Raw genomic sequence first — 21,071 nt, 5'->3', positions numbered from 1 at the left:
CAGGCTGTGTGGGGCAGAGCCTCACTTTGATGGATGGCGCAGAAGATCACCTATTTGTACAGTGGCGGCAGGGGAAGTTGGCACAGTCTGGCATATCATTCCTCATAAGCCCTGCCAGCCTCAGTCCCTCTGTGCAACACGCAAAGCCAGACCGCTGGCAGTGACTGGCATAAGGCCGGGGTGAAGTTGGCACTCTTTGATGAATAGACGGCCATATCTGTGCCTGATTGGCTTGGTCATCTTATAGAGGAAGTGTTATAGTGAATGAACTACTGGATTAGGACTCTGTTCTTGTTAAAGAAGACACTGGACTAGTTCAAATTGAGCTAATGAAAGATCCTGCGTACTGCATACTACACAGCTGGTGCCATGATGTCCTGTTCTGGTCCATTTAGTTAAATGAAACTGATTGTTTTTAAGTACCACCCCCCCCCCCCCCCACAAAAAAAAATATATATATCATTATCTGTTAGTCTTCATATTAGCTTGATTATTTTGATGATGAACTTTTGCTCAGGAATTGAGCAAAAGACTGGTTAGTCTAGTCACATAATCTTTTGAGGCAAGTCACATTAGTTTTTTGTTTTTGCACATCTTTTGTACATCTTGGCATTTCTATTCAGCGATTTTCATACAATATCCCAAATATGCACAGAAGTTTGTGCATGGAAACATAGCTAGATGCATGTTCTTGTTTAAAGGGTGTTCCAAAATGTAAGATATATTTTAATATTTTTAATATTCTAAATTCTAACAGAATTACATTGCATCTTTAGTTTATATTCAGCAGAGATGGCAATCCCATACGGCATTGCTCACACAGTAACTAAGTGACAAAGATCAATTCACATTGGCAGACAAATCGGATTATGATAGCTTTATTTCATTAAACAATGAAGCACAGCAGTAGAAAATGGTTCATTATAATTAATAATACACTAAAATGTGTTTTTATGTTTTTTTTATGCTTATTAATCTCATGCCATTAGCTTAGTAACATGTTAACAGCTAATTTTGTTGAAGTCAGTTATCAAGTCGAGTCTCTTGTGTGCTTTACATTAGCCCTGTTTGTATAATGCACAGAGTTGTGTTCCAAATCAGTCACTCATTATGTTCCGTTTCAGTTCGGGTGCTGCCTTAGAAGGATGCTGCCTATGTAAGCTGTAGACAGTAAAGTGTCTCACTAGGTTTTGGAACAGAGCCAAGACTCATTTTACTCTAACATGCTTCAAGTTCTTCCATTTTTTAAGTGCACAGGTATGACACGATTGTGTGTGTGCATGCACAGCATTTCCCAACGACTGACATTAATGTTTTCACTTCATTTGAGAAAAAATTGAATTGAACTGTAGCTTTTAAAGACCCCAAAACAAGTCAAACAGTCATTCAAATGAAACCAGCTGTCATAATAGCCGAGAGGAACACGCTTTACTGAACCCAGCGCCAGTGCTGGCATCTAGACTGCCAGTGTGTGTGTGTCTGCTTTCCTACCCCTCCAGCTGTGTGTCCTTTGATACAGATAACTTGCCTGCCAATCTGTGCCAGCTGAGAAACTGAGATTAGGGTGATAATGTGGCCTGTTTTTCCAGATTTATCTTTTAAATGTAATTTTTATGCTATAGGGTTAAATAAATATTAAATGTAAATGTCAAACTTAAATGAAAATCTTAAATATAATCATTAAATCGAAATCAAAATATCAAATCAAAATGTTAAATCTAAATCTATAAATGTTTAACTGTTAAAAACATGGTTTATGACTGACTTTCATCTTTTGAACACAAAAGAAGATATTTTGAAAAATCCTTTTTTGTTCCGTACAATGAATGTCAGTGGGGTCCAAAATAAAACTGTTAACCAAGTTCAAGAGAAGTACAACAGGAAATATCATAGCCTGTGTAGAGGGCTTTGAATGTTGTCTTTGAGAATGATGGACCTTTGAGTAAAAAAGAAAGGACTTGTGTGACTAGCTTTAGCCACAACCTTTTTAATGAATAGGGCCTATTGCATGTAAATAAATGCTATTATCTGTTTTAATCTTTAGTCTTCTCTTGTATGATCAATATTTTTATATAATAACATAATAGGTGCTGACTATGCCTCTGTAGTCTTCAATTGTGTGCTCTCTCTTCCCTCTGGTGTTTTTATCTGATGTACGCAGTAAGGTTCAGTGAAGCTGGGAGAATCGTCTGTAGAGACAGAAAGACAGCATTCCCGAGTCTCCTTCAACCGGTCAGGCCATCTGAGGCCCCCTGCCGAGTTCTGCCATTGCATTTATTTGTTTTTCTGATTCTTGCCTCTAGGATAACACAAGACATTTGTGTTCAGCCCTCCCAGCATGTCAGATGCAGAGAGCTCTAAAATTAATTTATCCTTTGAGCGACAGGTTTCTCAATGCCTTGTAGAGAGAGGGGAAATACACAATAACACCATCTCCAATCATCCATGGGGTACAGTTTATTCAAGCTTTTGCAAGGCTATTATCAGTTTCAGATGGCCCATGGTATGAATACGTCTCATCTGTTCTTCTGCCACACGGCTAATCTCCTGTAGCCGTGAAAGAGAATCCAGTGCAGTAAATAATGCAAATCTGTTATAAGCTCTCTAGTGTTTTTGTCCACGCAAGTGAGGATTACTCTAGACACGTTAAGATCATAATGTTCATTGTCGTCTGGTGTGCCCAAACAGAGACGTCTCACCCGTGAACACACGGGGACGGGAACAACAGATTGATTTCTCTCCAAATCCGGTGATCCGTGTGAGACAGTTTGATGCATATTAGGGCAAAGGATTGAGAGGCGTCTCCCTGCAGATGAAATATGATATTACAGACGTGTTAGCGCTTCTGTCCAGAATGTCGGCGTTCCAAATCCAGGATGGATCTGATTCTGACATTGTCTGGGAATGTAATCATTTCCTTCCCTCTGTTTGTGTCTGCCGGGAGTAGACATCTCTCAGAGGAGAGGAAGAAAGTGGGGAGAAAAAAAAAAACTTCTAATTTGTCTAGCCTTTTTGTTAAGAGATGTTTTTTTTTTGTTTTGTTTTGTTTTGTTTTGTTAAGTTTATCCCAAAATGAAAATTCTATCATTATTTATTCACCCTCATGCCGTTTCAAACCTGTATGACTTGCAGTGTTTTCTTCTTTGGATAATAAAAGGAGAAATGTTGACATTCATTTTACGGAGCTCTTAAACTCCATAAAATACACCATAAATATGATAGATGTAGCCCTGGTGAGTTATACATGCAATATGTGTGATTAAGTCATTGTTCACTGAAAATGAGTTGTCTATTAATTGTGACTGGATTGAGTCACTGAGGATTGTAAACTAGTCATTTAGACTTCATGAAACATATCACAATTTTACTGAAGATAATTCATATTGAATGAATTGGTGCATCTCTTAAACACCCTTGAACATCAAAAAATTTGAAATTTCAGTCTGTTCCTAAAGCAATCCTATCTTATCACATTCATATACTTGTATATATCATGCATAACATGTATTGAGAGCCCTTGATAATTATGTTTATGATAATCTATTAATAGTTTAGCTTTAAAATTGCAGTATCAATTGTAATTACAAAAAAGCTGTGACTTGTACATTCAAGATTTCTCCTGTCGTTTCACAGAAAAAAAAAAAAAAAAAACGTATTTTTCTGAACTGATTATTTTGACTTATAAATTAATTCTAAAGATCAGACTTTGTTCACATTGTTGTGTGTTACTTGAACACTCCTGAACATCAAAAAAGCTTGAACTTTTGGTCTGTTCCTGACATAAGACTATGGTATGTCTTCAAAATACCTGTGTATTTATTGCAAATCATGTATTTATGATAATTTATTGGTAGTTTTGGTCCTTTCTTAAGCTTTAAAACTTCTGTGCCTATTTATTGTCATTCCAAAAAAAAAAAACAATTAGTACATTATTTAAGATGTCACCTTTTGTGTTTCTCACAAGTCATACAGGTTTGGACCAACATGGGGTTGAGTAAATGATTAGAAAATTCCTTTTCGAGTGAATTGTTCCACTAAAGCATCAGTCTTTTCTGACTGTGAATTCCAGGCTGACTTACCTGAGAAGTAGGCCAGTACTGACACCAGAGGGTCAAAAAGAATCATTGAGTGAAGAAATCAAATTATTTTATACATTATCTTTGTTCTCCAGGGAGCCTTACCTTGCTCTTTCTATGTAACGTAAGATAGTGATGAGGTCACCTTCAGTGGAACGATACGCTCAGAGGTGTCCGCTGACATAAGTCATTAAGTAGTCAGTGGTGTTTTATTGTTGCTGTCTGTGTTTTAACAGAAATTCTGAATGGAGGGGTGTATGTGGACCAGAACAAGTTCCTGTGTCATGCCGATACCATCCACTGGCAGGATATAGTGAAGACCACTCGCCCTGATCACCTGGTTGTGCCGTCCAATAGCAGCAGCTCATGTGAGTAGTACTGACCAGTCAGTCAGAGCATGAGGTACAGTACTAAACTGGATTGTTTATACACTACTGTTTAAGTTTAGGGGCAGTATGAATTTTAATTGTTTTTTAAAGAAGTCTCTCATGCTCACCATGGCTGCATTTACTTGATACAGTAAAGAATACAGTAAAATATAATGACATTTTTTGTCTAAAATAATTTTTCTATATTAATATATTTTACAATGTGATGTATTCCTGTGATGCAAAGCAGCAGCCTATTTTATGCTACTTTTATGCGGTCAATGTGAGCTATTATTATATTTAAAAACAAAACAAAACAGCATATGGTAACAAGATAAGGGTGAGTTTTAATTTTGGGGTTAACTAAAAGCTAATTTTTACAGCTTTTAATGATGATTTGGAGAAGGTGTCCAGGCTCACGTTATATCCAATCAATCAATCAATCAATCTTCTTTATCTGTTTTGCCTCCCCACTCTCCAAATCAAGGGAGTTGAATTTGTAATCCACTGTAATCTCTTAGTGTTTTGGGGGAGGGATTGTCCTCATTGATTTTATTTAGTTATTTAGTGAGGTTATTTACATTGGCTATTCAAAGAAAACAACAACAGGGAATAAGCAATGCAGCTTTCACCAATTAAAATGCAATCCTGCCCTTCCAGCCAATGTTTATCAATTACTTTTTTCCAATGATTGTAACCTTCAGATTAGTTTAGAAGCAACGGTGTGGGCAGTAAGGGAAAGGATAGAATGATCTTGATGGTCAATGTAGACATTAAAATGAACCAAACGAGACCTTGAGCATCTCTGGCATTATTTACTCATCCTTACTTTCAAACCTGAATGACATTATAATGACCAGGAGCTTCAAAGTTCGAAAACGCACCATAAAAGATGACCTATTTATGGTATATGGCTTCAGAAGTCAGATTGGGATTGTATAGACTACTTTTATGAAGCTCTTTTGTCTCTAAAACAACATCTAATTTCCATTGTATGACAGTGAGGAAATGAAGACCATCTTACCATATCTCACAAAAGTTTACAGTGAACGACAGAAATCAAGTACTAAGGCAGAAAAAGAGGAAACGAGACATAGAGTGTAAAAAAACAGCTATGTTTAAAAAGGGAAGATAGTAAAAAGTGTCTGGCCCATGTAGCTGAAGAGAGTAAGCCACTAGTGTAATTACTCTTAACTGAAGTGGAACAGGGACAGAGGACAACACTCCATCAGTCAGCCATGCTCACACTGCAATTACCCAACAGTCAATTAAGCTTGGGTGGCAGAACAGCCACCGCAGATGAGTGTAGCAAAGCCATACGGGCCGTCTCCGCTGGGGCAGAGCTCTAGAGAGTCAGGGAGAACATTGTTCTGTCAGTCAGCGACCACTCTTTCCCACTTTATCAGAACAGGGTCAGTGCGGATGTAAAGAGTTCCGTCCTATAAAGTGGAATGATCCAGATTGTGGTTACTATGATGTAACATTATGACAGTGAATGAATAATGTGACGACATAACAATATGGATAATGTGATTAGAATGCACACAAAATTGACACTGATCTTCCTGGTCTTATACGTGAATGATATTTCAAATAAATACTGATTGTTTGAGTAATCTTTTATTAAAATGCAGAAACTTGTGATTACTGAATGTTTTCTCTTTGCTTGTTGTAGGTCAGAGGTGTCATAGAGGATGTAATGGACGCTGTTGGGGGCCAAAGGAGGACCAGTGTCAGAGCTGTGAGTGTCAGAAACTCATAATGGTTAAAAAAATAAAAAAAAGTTGGTCAGTGAGAAATGACACTTCCACAATACCTAGCTTTAACATTTTCTGCATTGAAATCAATGGATTTACAACATAAACTCTAGTGTGTGATGATCATTCCTTCCTTCCACTTTCAGTTACCCAACAAGACCTTTTACCAATACAACACACCCATGTTTGATATGATACAACCATACTTTTTTAGTTGTTTTACCATTTGAAAATTAAGTAATGAGAATAAAAATCTTATCCAAGACACATGGCCTAGTTCTTAGCACACATGTGCTAATGATCTGAGCTGTGGTGTTCATGCAGGCAATACGAGTTCAAATCTAGCTCATGTCACTTAATTGTTGCTTTCAAATGGTTGCTTATTTGATGTAATGGATGGAAACATATTTCTAATGTCATCATTATATTATATTATATTATATTATATTATATCATATCATATCATATCATATCATATTATGTTATGTTATATTATATATATATATATATATATATATATATATATATATATATATATATATATATATATAATTATTATTATATTTACAAACCATTAACTGCAACTTTTTCCTCAATAAACACCTAAATTGCTGCTTTTTAACAATTATGTTAAGGTATTGTGTAGGATTAGGGATGCAGAATATGGTCATGCTAAATATGTGCTTTATAAATACTAAAACAGCCAATATGTTAATAATATGTATGCTAATAAGCAGAATTGGTTCCTATACTAAAGTGTTATATTATGACCCTAATACATTTTTATTTACTTATTTATTTAGTTCAAATTACAAGTTACAACTGTAACCTTTGGTATAACACATGTTTTTGCTCAGGTGGCCAAAATGTCTGCCCTGCCCTGCTGGTTTTGCTCAGCGAGATCATAAATTAGAGGGAACATTGGTCGAGACCATTTTCTAAAAGCATTATGCTATTCAAGGCCATGAGTTACAGTGATTTGATCTCATTTCAGCCGGGGATCTAGAATACCTCTGTCTAGTAGTACAATCTGTGGTACAATCTCTCTGTAGTACAATCACTGTAACAAACAGCCTTTTGTGGCTTATTATTAATTTTTTTATTTTTAAAATTCTTTGCATAGCATACCTTATCAACCAGGATGGAGAAAAAAACTCTCAGAAGTAACTTTTACTCATGAATATAATATGTAGACTCTGCAGAGACAGCCACCAGAGTGAGGTGAAGAGTCGTTCCACTCTGTGAGAGTTCTCCAGCTTTCTCCACAGGCTCGGTACGGCACCTCCAGCAGGCCGTGGCACGCCGCTGCCCTCCCAGTGGAGGATAATTGAAGAGAGAGACGGGCAGCCTTACTCTCCCTCTCCTCTCACATGTAGCTGCAGAAACCAGCTGCACTTAAAACTGCCGAGATTAATTACTTCAGGTCCCTCAAAACTCTCACATGTAGCCAGATCCTCTGTCTCTCTCTTGCAGGCTCCCTTTCAACAAGCTTGATCACAACACGCCATAACTCTGATTTCCCCAGACGTGCTCTTATAATGCAGTCAAATGCTAAGTCAGACTGCTCAAAAACATGTCATTACCCCTGCCTCGAAAAGCTCACTAATGCACCCATAAGGATCTCTTTTTAAGGACAAAACACTCAACTTGTACTGGATTTATTCCTCTTGAAGAAAACGAAATTTTCATGGTGGAAAGAAAAACTTTAATGGCAGATAGTTTGCATTACAGTCCTCTTGTGTCATTAGCATATGACACATAACAGATTCTGTGCCAGATCATTTCTGCAGAAACTTTTCCACGAAATTTGAACGCCTTTCATTGACTAAGTTATAAACACCCCCTGCTCCTTCCATATTCATATGCAATTCATATGTGACCCTGGACCACAAAACCAGTTATAAGTAGCAAGGGGATATTAGTAGCAATAGCCATCAATACATTGTATGGGTCAAAATTAAAAATGTTTCCTTTATGCCAAAAATCATTAGGATATTAAGTAAAGATTATGTTCCATGAAGATATTTAGTAAATTTCCTACCATAATTGTATATATATTTTATTTTTGATTAGTGATATGCATTGCTAAGAACTTAATTTGGACAACTTTTAAAGGTGATTTTCTCTATATTCTGAATTATTTATTTTATTTATTTTTATGTATTTATTTTATTTTTTATTTTGATTTATTTATTTTTGCACCCTCAGATTCCAGATTTTCAAATAGTTGTATATCTAATATTTGACTCTCTAATTTGTGATCTTAATGAAAAAAAAAAAAAAAAAAATTACCCTTGTGACTGGTTTTGTGGTAAAGGGAGCTGAAAATTAGTTTGAAACCATCCTGTGGTCTCCCGTCACTGTTTTATTAAATTTATTAGTGAATTTTTCAATATTTTTAAGAAATAATATATATTTTTGTATCTGTGTTTATCCATGAAGTGATAGTCAAGGATGAATTACGTTTAATAAAAACAGCTAACATTTTACCTAAATATTTTGCTTTTATTTTAGGCAAAAACTTTTATTTTGCATGTTTTCTTATTATGTTTCACCTTTTCCCCTATAAAAGTACAGAAAATCTGGTTATTCTGTCTGGGCCTGCTAATAGTATGTAGTAATAGTATATTTCTATGAGACCATGTATCTGTATTCATGACAGTATCATCATCACACAGATGAGCAGAGCAGAGCAATTTCACTTTCCCGAATGGCAGGAAAACTATCATGTACCTGAAATTTGTACTGCCCTGATGATATCACCATTTATTCATGTAATGGACAATCATTTTTATAGACTTCTCCATACAGTAAAATGGTTTGGCGGGTCAAGTAGGAGAATATGAGCCTTTTCTCTTCTCAAATACACCCTAATTAATCATAATGTCCTTCCTGCTTCCTCTTTCATCTCCCTTCTGCAGATGTACCTGTCATTTCCCCCCATCAGGGTACCAACATACTCTCATTCTTCTCTCTCAGTTTTGTTTTCATTCCATCTTCAAGAGCTCTGAGAGGAAATCTGTTATTTAAATGGAGAAACCATTTATTTGAACAGGCACTTCTGTCTCTCTGTGACTATGTTCTAAATCTAGCAAGCATACCAACTAAAATGGAACCACATAAGTAACCGATTTGGAACAGCAACTCCAAATTGTGCATCACAAATAGCAAAGCACACAGGAGACTCTGCTCTCAGCTGATTTTTGCATTCACTTGCTGTTTCTTACAGTAAACGTGATGCTTCACAGCATAGAACACTCCATTTATAATTTAATGAACTGTTTTATCAGTACTCTTTGTTAAATTTTATTTAGTGAAATAATTGTATTGTTGTACTGTTCAAAACGTGGAGTCAGTATTTTTTTTAAATAAATTATTACTTTTATTTAGCAAGGATGTATTAAACTAAAAAAAAGGATTTTTACATTATTACTATATATATATATATATATATATATATATATATATATATATATTATAAAAGAAAATGCTGTTTGTTTGAACAAAAACAAAGCAGCACAACTGGTTTAACGCTAATGATATTAATGATATTTAATATATATTAAAATAATACAATTGCAAATTATGTTATTGCATTTATTTTAATTATTACAGTTATTTTAATAATATTTCTCAATATTATTGTTTTTACTGTATTTTTATCAAATAAATGCAGTTTTGGTGAGCATAGGGGACTTAAAAAAATAGTAAGAAAATGGCATTTGAACAGTATTGTATAAACAAGAAATGCTATCTTAAACGAACTCTTTCACTGAGCTAATAACAATGCATTACATTCTCCATGTAATATGCTGTAAATGTAATGCTTTTTTAGATTTTAGGACTAGACCTTATCAGGCTGCTTACCTTTTTTTGGAATTGCACCTGTAATACAGGGGCAGTTAACCCATTAGGCCTATTTTCTCATTCTTATTTAAACTGTTCTTGTATGGTACAATCTGTGTAACTATTCTCCAAAAATGCCTATGATTTTTTTTTTTTTCATAACACACACATAACAGCATATGGGTCTGGAACAACACAAGTAAATAATGATATAATATGATGTAAATAATAACAAATAATGAAATTAAAATGTTGCGGAATTAAGCAGCTCACTAGGTTTTGGAGCAGAGCCTGTTCTCTCTTTCTTTTTCTGTTTTGTATATTATGATCTCATTTAGATACTCATGAGCAAATCTTTGCACTGTCTTCACAAAGACACTACATGTCACTGCACTGCACCAGATAAGTCTGTTTTCTCTCTCTCCCCTCGTCTCGCCATCCTCACCTTTCTTCTCATCACTTCGGTTAAATCCGCAGCTCGCCTCACCACCAGCCGCCTAGCTTGAGTAGTCTTAATTGTCAAAATGATAAGGACGAAGTAATTGGAGAACTGTGCGACTGTGAAATGGATTTGAGTTCCATCTCACGCTAATGAAGCTATTTAGTAAGTTGAGAGCATTAAACATTCTGGTCGGATTTTTGCTGTAGCTTTCCTGTCATTTTTATAAACTTAAATCTGTATTTCTTGTCAATCCAGTGGATGCTGAGTAAATATTTCAATCTAGTGTATTCAAATAATAATAATTTCTTTGGAGCATAATTAGATTTGAAATAAATTTGTGCATTGCTAAACGGGGATTAGATCTAAACAAGAGCAGTGCTTCTTGACCTAAAATGTGTCTGCACCATAAAACACGGCAGTTGAGTTGCTAATGAAACTCTCAGAGGCTAAATATTCTGTGCTTTATAGTCTTCTGTGTACTTCTGTAAACTGATGGTGTATAATTGCCAGAGTCGGATGTATTTTAAAAAGCGTGTTTTATGGCAAACGAATCAACATATCATCGCTCTTCTGAGTGGGCCTTTAGTTCAGTGTGATGTCTTTTGTTTTTGTAAAATAGGTCTATGCGGTAATGGCTCGCACTGCCATAATTGTAGTGGTAAAGTGGTATTTCAGAGGAAGGCCAGTTCAGATCCATTGAATCTGTTCATATAATAACTTTTATACACATGCCTCTCATAGTGCATTGAATATTGCATAGAAATACAGTCTTTAGCTATATTATGCAGGGAGGCTGTAATGGCGAGGGACACTTGTGTATGTAAATAGGTAGATGACCTTTTTATTTCAACATTTTAGTTTAAATGTTATAGAAATGTATGAGGGAAAGTGTGTATAATAAGAACTGAGATATATCCTGAGATACTCACCATGTAAACCCCTATGATTCTTAAAAGGGTCATATCAAACATTTTATTACAACAATTTTTTGTTTTTAATGACCATTTTCCTTTCTCTCTGATCATTAACATGTTGCATCTGTTTCACCATGACTGGGTGGGCCGTGTTTCTGATCACCCAATAGGCATCACTGTGATAATTTATTCATGTAAAGTTGCAAAAGTTCAGAACAAGAAATTTTTTTTTTTTCAAAGCTTAAATAAATTATCTTTTTGGACTGTGAAGCAAGTTCTGAAAGTTATACGTTTCAGTACTCAGTGCATTTTGAATTAATATTTAAAAAATATATGAATATTCAATTATTATGAGATCATAAAAATTGGATGTATAATAATTATAAAAAAATTAGAAAAATGTTTTAAGTAGTTTTAAATGAATAATAACATGTTACCCAGCAGGAAACTGCTGTCATAGCTTGAAATTTTATCAGCATACCCAGATCCATGTACATCTGAATCCTGTCACACTTTGAGAGTCTTATGAACTCTTGATAAAGAATTAACACGCATTTTTAGGAGGCTGTGTGGCTTGCAGTCAGCCCGAACAAGAGTGCATATACAAATGCTGCTGTGGAAATCCAATTACAGCCTTTTACAACCACCGTGCTAGTAACACACACACTTACTCACATTAATTTCTCTTTCAGGTCAACTTATGTGATGGAAGAGTAGCAGTTAGTCAAAGTCAACATGCTTACATTAATCAAAGTCAACATGCTTACAGTTAGTTCTGTTCAACTTCTGTTCAAAAGTTCAGTAAGGACACAGATTTGTTTTTTTTTGTTTTTTACAAATGAACACTTTTATTAAGCAAGGATGCCTTAAAGGAGACCTATAATGCCGCTTTTTACAATGTGTAATTTAAGTCTCTGGTGTTCCCAGAATGTGTCTGTGAGGTTTCAGCTCAAAATACCCCACATATCATTTATTATGTAATTTTGAAAATGCCTATGTTGAGTGGAAGCAGAAGCACGCTGTTTTCATGCATGTATCTTTAAATGCAAATGAGCTCCTGCTCCCTGCCCCCTTTCCCAGAATAGGGCTGTGCCTTCTGTTTGGTTTTTATTATTATGTCTATCATGCTGAAATACCTAAATAATATCTCCTCCATTTTGATGGTGATTGTATCATGCTCATGATGTTTGTTCACATCCTGGCAATGTAAGAAGTGTTACAGTACGTTAGACAAGCTTTTGTGTCTGCCTTTGCATCCTTACAGTACATAAAGGATACTTCTGGCCTTATTTCAGAAAGCTCCCCAAGCTCACATAGCAGCTACACTGGAGATGTATTCTGCATGCCATATGGTAGGAATTACTGTGGATGTCTATATTCATTACTGTGAGGATCACTAGCAGAAATAGGAAAGCAGTGATGCTCTGTGATCACCATCACTCTGTAATTAAGAGACCACACATACCCACAAGTTCTCCCTGGTTAGAGCTCTGTTCACTCACAGTGTGACTCTTACTGGCATCCAGACAACTGTGTAGTACGATGAGGAATGATGGTTAAAGAAATCATCACACAGATGCTAACTGTCATCAGAAAATGCACATTTCACAAGCACTTGTCCTACGCTGTTTCTTTCTCAGTGACGAAGACGGTGTGTGCCGAGCAGTGTGATGGCCGATGTTTTGGACCGTACGTCAGTGACTGCTGTCATCGCGAGTGTGCTGGAGGCTGTTCAGGACCGAAGGACACAGACTGCTTCGTATGTCTTCAGTATTCCTGTAACACACACACACACACACACACACACACACACACACACACACACACACACACACACACACAAACACACACACACACTCAATCATATTGGGGACTGCAGTGTCTAGTCGATTAGCTCTGCCACTAGTTGATGTTTTAGGCTGTGTCAACTAGCCACAGATCACATGACTTCAGTTTGCTCTATATAGTGACAGCAGGATGAAAATTCCTTTGTCCACAAACTGTGTTCTTATGTATTTGACCATCATAGTCAAATATAAAATGGGGTTTCAAAGTCTGAGTCCACTGGCCATTTTGCATGTTTCTATTTTAATACATTTTACAAGTTATTTGAGTTAAACTTTAAAGTGTTTAAAGTAAACAAAGAGAAATATTTTTAAAGCATTTATTGATCATTGTTAATGTTAAAATTCAACGTTTGCGAATACATTATTAAAATAATCGGATGTATTTGTTCATATTATTTAATGCGCTTGAACTAACATGAACTAGCAATGAACAGTTGTATTTTTAGGTTAACAAAGATTTATAAACACTGTGACAAATGTATTGTTCATTGTAAGTTAATGCATTTACTACTGTTAAATAATGAGACCTTTTTTAAGTGCTACCAAGTTAAATTGAAAAATTAACATGAATTTCAGAATGTAAGGATTTTTTTTTTATTACATTACATTACATGATCAGCATCACAATTTGAGTGAAAAGTTGAACCAAAAAAAAATTACATGAATTTCTGAATTTTAAGATTTTTTATTTTACTTTGTTTTGTTTTATTACAAATTACATGATCAACATCACAATTTGATTGAAAAGTTGAACTAGTTGAAAAAGATTTTTTTGTATAATTTTCATATTTTCATATTTTATTTTATTTTATTTTATTACAAATTATAATCAGACTCACAATCAGAGTAAAAGTTTGAACTTAAAAAAAATATATAAAAAAAACTTTCAGATTGCCTCAGTATTTGGTATTTTGTTAGCTTTAATGGCAGCAGCAATGTTTTCCAGCATGATTTGAGATGATTCACTGAGATTATCTAAGGGCTATCTTGAGCTTCAAAGGAAGCAAGAACATTTCAGTGAGGATTCTTTTAACCCCACTGTATGTAAAATTATGCAAATGTTAAAATGCAGTGAAACCGGAGTCTTCATGCTCATAAACATCAAATAAACAACTAGTCGACATCTTGTCTGGGCCACTAGTTATGTAGTTAATTGTACAAGCCTTAACTTAAAATTCAGTGTCAACCCACTCGCGCACAACCCTCTTAACTTTTTCCCCAAACACACACACACACAGTCTGTCAGTCATTATCAGCCATCCCATAAAACTGCAATTGTACTGTAGAAGTGTTTCAGTAACAGCGGCAGACCCATTCCAGCTCCCTAACCTTATCTTTGAGTTTTTGTTCAGCTGTGATATTCACTTCTCCAAAAGAGATCCATGTTGCCTACAGATGACTCGCTTTTGACCAGAAATCTCCCTATAGGACATGTTCTATGCACTGGAGATACCATTAAAATCTCATTTCCTCCCACAATGCCTTCCTGTGAATGAGACTGAGGGCCACACCTCTGTAACGCTTTTGTTACGTGCTGCCTAGGCAGATCCCGACCGTCTCTGACTGCTCCTCGCTCCTTCGGCCCTCGGAGAAAGCGATTTATCGCACCTCTCTGGTTTTTTAATTAGTTATCCTCAGCTGTAATCATTGATATTGTACTTCTCAATTGTTCCCTTTTAATTGAAAATGCACTTTCGCGGCATGCATTGGGATTTGGATCAATGCCTTAATTTTTTTTTAACATCTCAGCAGCTCTAAGGCGGAAAACAGTTCTCACATGTTTTAGAAGTCAGATTTATAAAGCAAAATGCTTTTTCTATTTCGTAAGCCTGTTTGAATCATTATTTGTTAGTCACATTGTTTAATTATATTGCATATATGCAGTATTGGTGTTGGTTGCCATACTTTTTTGTGGGTCGAAGATGATTAGTGGAGCAATTTTGCATTCTGGCACATTCTTCTATATTGCATAATGTCTTAAAATAAGACTGTACGATTGGCAATACAAGTTTAAGTCAGCTGTTTTTTTTTTTTTTTAAATAAATGTGTATTTCTGTCAATAACCTTGTTTCTTTGTGTCCAGGCCTGCACTAATTTCAACGACAGCGGTGCGTGTGTGACGCAATGCCCTCAGCCCTTTGTCTACAACCCCACCACGTTCCAGCTGGAGCACAACCCGCGGGCCAAATACACATATGGAGCATTCTGCGTCAAAAAGTGCCCACGTAAGACAGACAGAGAAAACCAATACAAACATGTGTATGCTTACACGCACACTTCTAGCTTGATCTTTCACTCACATACATGGATATCCGGTGCCATGTTGAGGCGCGTTCGGGAATGTAAGCATGTTTGAGATTGAATGCAAATGAGGCGGATCGGCTGCACCTGAGTCCTCGCGCGCCTCTGAGCCCCTGATGTGGTGCAGGGCTGCATGTAGAGCCCCAGGAGTAGGTCTGTCTGCTAAATCTCACTCAGCTTCTTGACCTCTGGTTTCCCCACTGACCTAAGGAAGTAAGGAAGGAAGGAAGGAGAGTATGTAGATGCCAGGGGTCTTCAACAGAGGATCTGTGGCAGTACTGCAGGGGGTCCACCAATTATTGTTTGATCTAAAAATATTTAAGTGAAAATTTTTAAATAGGCATTAAAAGCTACATTAAGTTAACCCTCATGTTCTGTTGAGAATTCTGTTTATTTTTGATACTCAGAGACCAATAATGTTTGTGTAAATTGTTGTGCATTATTTAATTATGTTTTTTACTACAAAGCACTCATGCTTTACAGAACTGTGACTGCAAAAGGCGGAGTTTGAATTTGAATGATCCTCAATGAATTGAAAATCAATATTAATAATAATATGAAATGTTTCTTGAACTTTAAATCAGAATGTTAAAATGATTTCTGAAGGATCGCGTTTAAGACTGGAGTAATGGCTGCTGAAAATTCAGCTTTGTGATCAAAGGAATAATTTGTATTTTAAAATATATTAATATAATTTAATATAATATAATATTTTTGTTTCTGTATTTTGATCAAATAAATGAAGCTTTGGTGAGCATTAGAGTCTTCGTTTAAAAATATTACAAAATCTTACTGATCCCAAAACCGATCTTATGAAATTTAAATGTGTTATGAAATATTGTTTTTATTAGAAACGTCATGAATTATCTACCTGATAGTGTTCAGTATGATTTCTGAGCTATTAAATTATCTTTGAGTCTCTGAACAGAATTCATATGACTCACAGTCATAGATTACCTGGTAATATTAGGGAATCTGAAAAATTAATTTCCGGGTTATGGAAATGAACAAAACATTTAACTAGCTAGAAGGCTTCTTTTTAAATGCCAACTCTATAAATTTCATAAACGGCTGTAAAATTCCTGGAAAAATAATAGAAATTCATTGGCCAGACCCCAAATAGAACATAAGGGTTAACTTCAAACATAGTTGAATACTGTATTGTCAGTTCCACATTAAAGTAAGATTAAATAGTGATGTACAGTACAACTACATCGTTAATGTTTGATTAAATGGCCTTGCAATATCAGGACCAAAATAATGTAAATATATGCATGCATGGAATTCAACACCATATAAAACAAAGGGGTTCTGTGTTCTTCTCTATCCAATTTGCATAGACCTAGGGTAATTATGGAGATAAGAATCTTGCATCTTTTTCATTGAAACAACGAAGGTTTCTTGTGAACTGACATGATTTCTTTGAAAAGAAGAGAATGTGGGAAGAGAAATGAAAGAGAGCTGTGATGGCAGTGATGATAGGTGAGCACGAGTGCCATTATTCCCCCTTGCTGGGCCGCCACTGCTGCAGAATGAAGGGTTTGCACACTGACAGACGCCCACTCCAGTGCTCAGTCCACGATGAATGTTATTGCGCAGTACTCAGAGACCCTCCCCAAAACCCAACCCACCCTCTGCAGTCACACAAGGCCGCTTTATTCAATGGGACGACAGTGAAATGCTCAGTTTAGCTTTGTTTCTCTTAGCTGTTTAGCGAGGGTTGTGTTTTTTACCCAGGGTTATTTGTTCTTCTGGTGTCACATTTTAAATCTAGTTGTTCACTGTAAGAGTCTGAGATTCACATTACATGTAAGAGGTGAAGAGAGATGTTCGCACTTGAGAGCTCCATCTTCCTTTATCTGTCCCTCCATGATCCCCTCTCTCCTCTCTGGTGATGGATGCCAGGCTGCACAGTCTCTGCCGGAAATGGGCTCTTTCCATTACGCACACACGCCTCATTCACGGTCCCCACTGCATCGGCGCGGATGTGTTAATGGTTTTTGTCTGAGAATGGATGTTTCTTCTCTACCATTACAAAATGTCAATGGCCTTTTTCACAGAGATTGCTTAGAGTTTGTACAGGGGCACGCCGCCGTCTGACCGTTTGTTCTGCCTCTGTGTGTGGTGTGACAGATAACTTCGTGGTGGACCACAGCTCCTGTGTCAAAGCCTGTCCCAGCAACAAGATGGAGGTGGAGGAGAACAGAATCAAGATGTGCATCCCCTGCACTGATATCTGCCCAAAAGGTGATTACACGCACCATCAAACTCACCAAAATGCTCATAAAAGTTCACCAAAGTTGTCAGTACCAGTACCAGTGAAATGACTCAATTTGTGATACCAAAACTGAAGCTTAACTTCTGTTGAACACACTCCTTTATTTATAACATTATTATTTTAGTATTATTTATTTACAGTTATAGTATTATTGACTCTTATTGTATATTATTTTAGTTGTAGTTTTAATCATTTTAGTACTTTAGCTTAAACTTTTTTATTGCAGGTTCCACATTTCTACTTAATTGTTGTGTTTTATTTCAGCTTTATTTTACTTAACTATATATATATATATAATAGTTTTAGTTAGTAACAAAAATGGATTTATAAATGTATCTAATTTAAATTTAATTCATTTTAGTTAATAACAATGCTGATTTAAAAATATATTTACCTTAAATGTAATTAATTTGAATTATATAATTATTCATATTGTATCATATCATTTATCTACATTTTTTCTCTGAAAACAAAGAAAAGAAACAATCATTTAAACAATCTAAATAAATCACGCAAAGAAAGAAGGCGTACCATTTATTCTCGTTGTAGTATTGTTGTTGCCGCTGCCGCCATGTCGTATAGAGGCTGTGGGTTTCACTATGAAAGCGAAACTATTTTGTTTGGCCTTCCAAAAGAGGACGATATCCGCTTCGTCATGCCTGGAGCCGCACGCCTCTGCTCTCTCAAGCCGGCCTCCGCTCACTCTAGACCGTGGCTCACTCTAGGCCTCCGGCCTTCGCTCACTCAAGGCCACGTTGTGTGACACTGTTTCGTTGAGAAAGTTAAACTACTTTCTTGTTCATTCTGTCATTTTGCTCAATGGATTTTTTCATGACAAAGGTGATGAACACAAAGTTACCACCAGCCTTGGAGAATAAATAACTATTAAATTAACTAAATTTTTCAATAGTACGACAAGTCAGTCAGCTGTTATCAGGGTAGTACAGCCTTTCCAGTAAACAAGCTACTTTGTCCAGCAAGCAGCGGTGTATTGTGACAAAACAATGCATTACAGTACATGTATTGTGCACAGTGAACTGAGGCAATAAACACTTTTCTAGAATGTCATCTCTCTCTCTCATTTAACATAGGGTAGTCTGATTAATTGCAAATTCTGCTCTGATTGAAAAAAAATCCCTTTGTTAAACATTTGAAAAGATATTGCTCTGTTAAATAACTTCTGTGTTAGTAGCTTGCTACTAGTTTCCACATACTGCAGTTATAATAGAAACAGTCAAAACCTTGCTTACCAATTTCTTAAAGGATCTATTTTTTCTCTTAAAGTTTTAATCAAACATGATCTGAAATCTCTATTTAACACAGTTTTCTGGTTTACGTTGCAGCATGCGATGGGATCGGCACTGCTAGCCTTCAGACGGCTCAAACCATCGACTCCAGCAACATCGACAGATTCATCAACTGCACCAAGATCAACGGAAACCTGGTGTTCCTCATCACAGGCATTAAAGGGTGAGAGTGGCTTCTTCACAACCTCCGTCGACTCACTTCACAGCCATTACACTCTTCTTTACAGCTGAATATCGGATATTGGATTGTCGAAAGCCGTTTGACCTATGCTGCTTCTTTTTATCAGACAACATCGGCTTTAATGATGCAGGAGGGGATTCACGTAGAAGAATAGCACTAGAGAAAAAAAAACTACACTGGCCAGTTTAATAGCACGCATTAAAAGTGCCTTTAAAACATTTTGCGAGTTTAGACAGTGAATCAAGACCTACGAGACTTAGTGACTCTCCAGATGGCCACAGTTAATGTGATTTTATATGAGAAATGTGCCCCCTCTTTATATAAGTGCTGTGAAATATTTGATTGTCAGATTGTCAAGAAGTCATTTGACCTCTGGTTGACCCGCTCCCTCCAGTGGCTTATTTCTGATCCCACTGCGCCTGATTGGCCGGCCCTCTAACCCCATATAGCTGACTCTGCTCTTAAAGAGCAATCCAGGGCCAGCAGCCGCAGCATGCTGGGAAAAGCTATGTGCACACATACACACATCCTGATAGGCATACAGTTGATATCATCTCCAACACCAACTGATATGGAGTGCACATACTTCTTCTACATATTCCCCACGCGCACACTCTCATACGCTGCGTCAGCAGGTGTTCTGGACACGTACTCCCCGAAGATCTTCAGCTTAATGGTGCTATTAAAACCTGCTGTACTGCAAGCATGGAGACTTGGAAAAGATGGAGAAAATTCAACATACTGGGATGTTTTTAAGAGCTTGTTACACAATCAGGTTCATTTTTATGCGTCTTGATTTTAAAGATGTGGTTCTCAGCATATACTGAATATAATGTGTATTTTCATCAATCACAATGTGTGTTACAGGGACGTATACCACAACATAGAGCCCCTGGATCCAGAAAAACTCAACGTGTTCCGTACCGTTCGAGAGATCACCGGTAAGTCAAGTTAGTTTTACTTGGATTGGGTTTTTACATAATAATAATGGTAATATGATAATGCATATTGTTTCAAAGCATCTTTGAAAAACAAATAGTGGCTTACAGACCTTTTACAAAATAAGCTAGTTAAAATGACAATGAAGAAACCTTGAGATGAACCAGTACTGAGCAAGGGGAACCTGTCCTCTTCTGGCAGGCACATACTGTATTTAAATATATGCTGTAGGCAATATTGACTAGCTATGTCACATTTTATAATGAATTTTTTCAGTTGAGTCACATTTCCTGTGCTCTTTTCGTAAAGAGCTTTATTTGTGTAACACACTGACAGTATTCCAAAGCCTTCGGTAGTACGGTTTCAAATCAGTTAGAGTGCTGCCTTAGAAGGTAACAGAGAGTAAACAGCAAGGCATCTTCTTATGTTTTAGAACAGAGCCATTAATATACTTTAATAAAGAAGGGCCTGTGAAAAAATAGCTGATTCTCCTATCCAGATTTACATAATCCACCTGTCTTATTGAAAAATACATCAAAAACACATGGAACAAAGCACAGAGAAAGATCTACAGTAGTGTGTTGGTGCGTTTGTAGATTTGTGTGTGTGTGATGTGTGTAAAGGGGTTTGTGTTTGTACGAGTGTCCATTTCTCAGCGGGGAGGCCCTATATATGATGAATACATGATGAGGGAGATTTCTCCAACTGAGGAGAGCTTCCCATAGGAGAGCAGGAGAGAAACATGAAAGCAGTTGAAAACACTTCTTTCTCTCTCTCCCTTTCACTCTTCATCTCTCTGGCTCTCTCTTGCCGTG

General features: G+C 36.4%; 1 protein-coding gene across 3 annotated transcripts in view; it reads left to right on the top strand.

The window, feature by feature from the left end:
* The window catches only part of LOC109096391 (receptor tyrosine-protein kinase erbB-4-like), a 293,046-nt gene that overhangs the window by 203,652 nt on the left and 68,323 nt on the right, over nt 1–21,071 (top strand). For all 3 annotated transcript variants that reach the window (XM_042731733.1, XM_042731732.1, XM_042731734.1), the window contains exons 4-10: nt 4,313–4,444; nt 6,120–6,185; nt 13,044–13,162; nt 15,334–15,475; nt 17,685–17,798; nt 19,173–19,299; nt 20,185–20,258. In XM_042731733.1, coding sequence (XP_042587667.1) covers nt 4,313–4,444; nt 6,120–6,185; nt 13,044–13,162; nt 15,334–15,475; nt 17,685–17,798; nt 19,173–19,299; nt 20,185–20,258 — 774 coding nt within the window. The remainder of the gene's footprint in view (nt 1–4,312; nt 4,445–6,119; nt 6,186–13,043; nt 13,163–15,333; nt 15,476–17,684; nt 17,799–19,172; nt 19,300–20,184; nt 20,259–21,071) is intronic.

The sequence above is a fragment of the Cyprinus carpio genome, chromosome B9, assembly GCF_018340385.1.
Source record: "Cyprinus carpio isolate SPL01 chromosome B9, ASM1834038v1, whole genome shotgun sequence".
In the NCBI taxonomy this organism is placed as follows: domain Eukaryota; kingdom Metazoa; phylum Chordata; class Actinopteri; order Cypriniformes; family Cyprinidae; genus Cyprinus; species Cyprinus carpio.
Note: the sequence above shows the minus strand (reverse complement) of the source record. Positions and strands in the feature narration are given on the sequence as shown.